General features: G+C 39.5%; 1 protein-coding gene across 7 annotated transcripts in view; it reads left to right on the forward strand.

Annotated features, from left to right (window-relative positions):
- Positions 1–2,603, forward strand: part of CDH11 (cadherin 11) — a 163,973-nt gene that overhangs the window by 114,053 nt on the left and 47,317 nt on the right. For all 7 annotated transcript variants that reach the window (XM_017543289.2, XM_017543287.2, XM_017543291.2 and 4 more), the window contains one exon: positions 1,165–1,459. In XM_017543289.2, coding sequence (XP_017398778.1) covers positions 1,165–1,459 — 295 coding nt within the window. The remainder of the gene's footprint in view (positions 1–1,164; positions 1,460–2,603) is intronic.

Below are 2,603 nucleotides of genomic sequence, written 5' to 3' on the forward strand. Positions count from 1 at the left end.
TTTTTTTGGACAGAGTTTCACTCTTGTTGTCCAGGCTGGGGTGCAATGGTGCAATCTCAGCTCACAGCAACCTTGCCTCCAGGATTCAAGCGATTCTCCTGTCTCAGCCTCCTGAGTAGCGGGGATTACAGGCATGCGCCACCATGCCCAGCTAATTTTCTTTTTTATTTTTAGTAGAGACGGGTTTCACAATCTTGGCCAGGTAGGCAGATCACCTGAGGTCAGGCATTCGAGACCAGCCTGGCCAACATGGTGAAACCCTGTCTCTACTAAAAATACAAAAATGAGCTGGGCGTGGTAGCATGTGCCTGTAATCCCAGCTACTTGGGAGGCTGATTTAGGAGAAATTGCTTAAACATGGGAAGTGGAGGCTGTAGTGAGCCGAGATCATGCCATTGCACTCCAGCCTGGGTGACAGAGTGAGACTCTGCCTCAACAAAACGACCCAGAACAAAAAAAAAAATTTAAAAAGATAATAGACTCCATACAGTGGATGAGGAAAATCTATAGTTATAAATGTGGAATGGTCATCTAAATTTATTGTTAGAGGAAAATGATGGGGTGAAGAATGATGTGTATACTCTGGCACTTTATTGTAAAACAGTAAGCTAGAGCACATATGTATCTGTGTAGATTTTCTTGCATATGCATAGAATAAAATATCTCTTGTAGGATTCACAAGAAACTTGTAACAGTGGTAGTCTCTGAGCACAAAAGAAAATGAAGGAGTGGGAAAGAACTGAGAGGAAGACTTACTGCATAAATATTTGCTTATATGTTTTTAAATAAACATACATTTATTTCAAACTATTGACAGATATGTTTAGGTATTTATATTTTGTATCTGTGCATATATATGGAGAGAGGTAAAGGGAGATCATGAATCTTAGAACTAAAAAATATATGTGTGTATATATATATATATGTGTATATATATATATATATATATATATTTGCACTCTGGCTTCACTGTTCTGCAGTACGGCCTTGGCGAAGGCTATGATCTTCTCTGAGGTTGCCTTTCTCCTGTTGTAAAATGAGGATGAACACCTCCCTCTCATGATATGTGTGTGTGCGGCAGATTGTTGCAATCACTTGTAAGCAAGTTTCTATGCCACCACTGCATTCCTCACGGAATTGCAAATCTCAATTTCTTTTTTCCAGCTTCATTCGGATATTGACTCTGGTGATGGGAACATTAAATACATTCTCTCAGGTGAAGGAGCTGGAACCATTTTTGTGATTGATGACAAATCAGGGAACATTCATGCCACCAAGAAGTTGGATCGAGAAGAGAGAGCCCAGTACACATTGATGGCTCAGGCGGTGGACAGGGACACCAACCGGCCACTGGAACCACCGTCAGAATTCATTGTCAAGGTCCAGGACATTAACGACAACCCTCCGGAGTTCCTGCACGAGACCTATCATGCCAACGTGCCTGAGAGGTCCAATGTGGGTGCGTACAGTAGGGGAGGCCTGCTCTGCTTCCAAGCCTGCTGTCTCTGTGGCGGGTGGGCTGAAGTCCCTTCTCCCAAATCAGGAAGTAGAGCTGCTTCTGTATCTTCTATGGCAAAATAACAAAACGAACAAATATTCTTATGTTCCTCTGTAAAATGGGAATAACAATTTCTGGTCTTGCAGGAATAGAGATAATATACATCCAGTCACTAGGGCATACTGATGATGTCTAATAGGTAATGACAATGGTCATATTTGTTGCATGTATGCACTGTGCTAATTAATAATGACTTACACTATTTTATTTAGTTTTTGCAATGATTAATCTTTACCACGAGGTAATTCCAACTCACCCTGTTTCTCAGATAAGAAACCCACACCAGAAACAAGATAACTAATTTCTGTAGGGACATTTGAGCTATTAAATGGATCTTTAACGTACATTTAACCACAGCAGCATGTCACCATGTATTCAGAAGAAGGTATAGCTTTTCAACACGATTGAAGACACATTAAATTGCTAAAGGATAATTTTTCTGAAGGATTTCTTTAAAGAATTAGCCACTTTCTGGCAATAACTTTCTTTATATCATGCACATAATGAAACATTTATATAATGTTTCTTAAGAAAGGTTTGTCATTCAGACAGAGAGTAGAACTGTTCTAATCAGGGAGTAAGTTTGCTTAAAAGAGATTTAGAGCTCAAATGAATTTGGGATCATTTTACAAATGAGAAAATCCAGCACCAATATAGGAATCAACTTACTTAAGAAAGGTAGATGTGACTCTAGAAACCCAAGATCCTTTCACTGTGCATACAGAGGTTTTTATGCCAAAAAATGGTGTATTCCTTCTCCACCAGGAAAAGTCAAGTACTTATCAAAAGTCAGCCTGAACCATTTTCCACCTTCGTCTCTTCAATTTTCCCTGCCCAGTTCTTCAGCTTCTTGATGTTTAGCATGTGTATTATAATGAGAAACAACAAATATCAAATAAATCCATATAAAGGAGACAGCAATGTCAGCAACTGAGTGGCAGGCGAAGGGATGGGGTGGAAAGGCAAGCCATCAAAAGATAATAATCCAGGGAAATTTTTATTATTCTCACCTTTGCGGGCTCATTGATGTTTAGGGCTAAACATT

This window comes from Cebus imitator, unplaced genomic scaffold, assembly GCF_001604975.1.
Source record: "Cebus imitator isolate Cc_AM_T3 unplaced genomic scaffold, Cebus_imitator-1.0 Scaffold151, whole genome shotgun sequence".
NCBI classification, from domain to species: Eukaryota; Metazoa; Chordata; class Mammalia; order Primates; family Cebidae; genus Cebus; species Cebus imitator.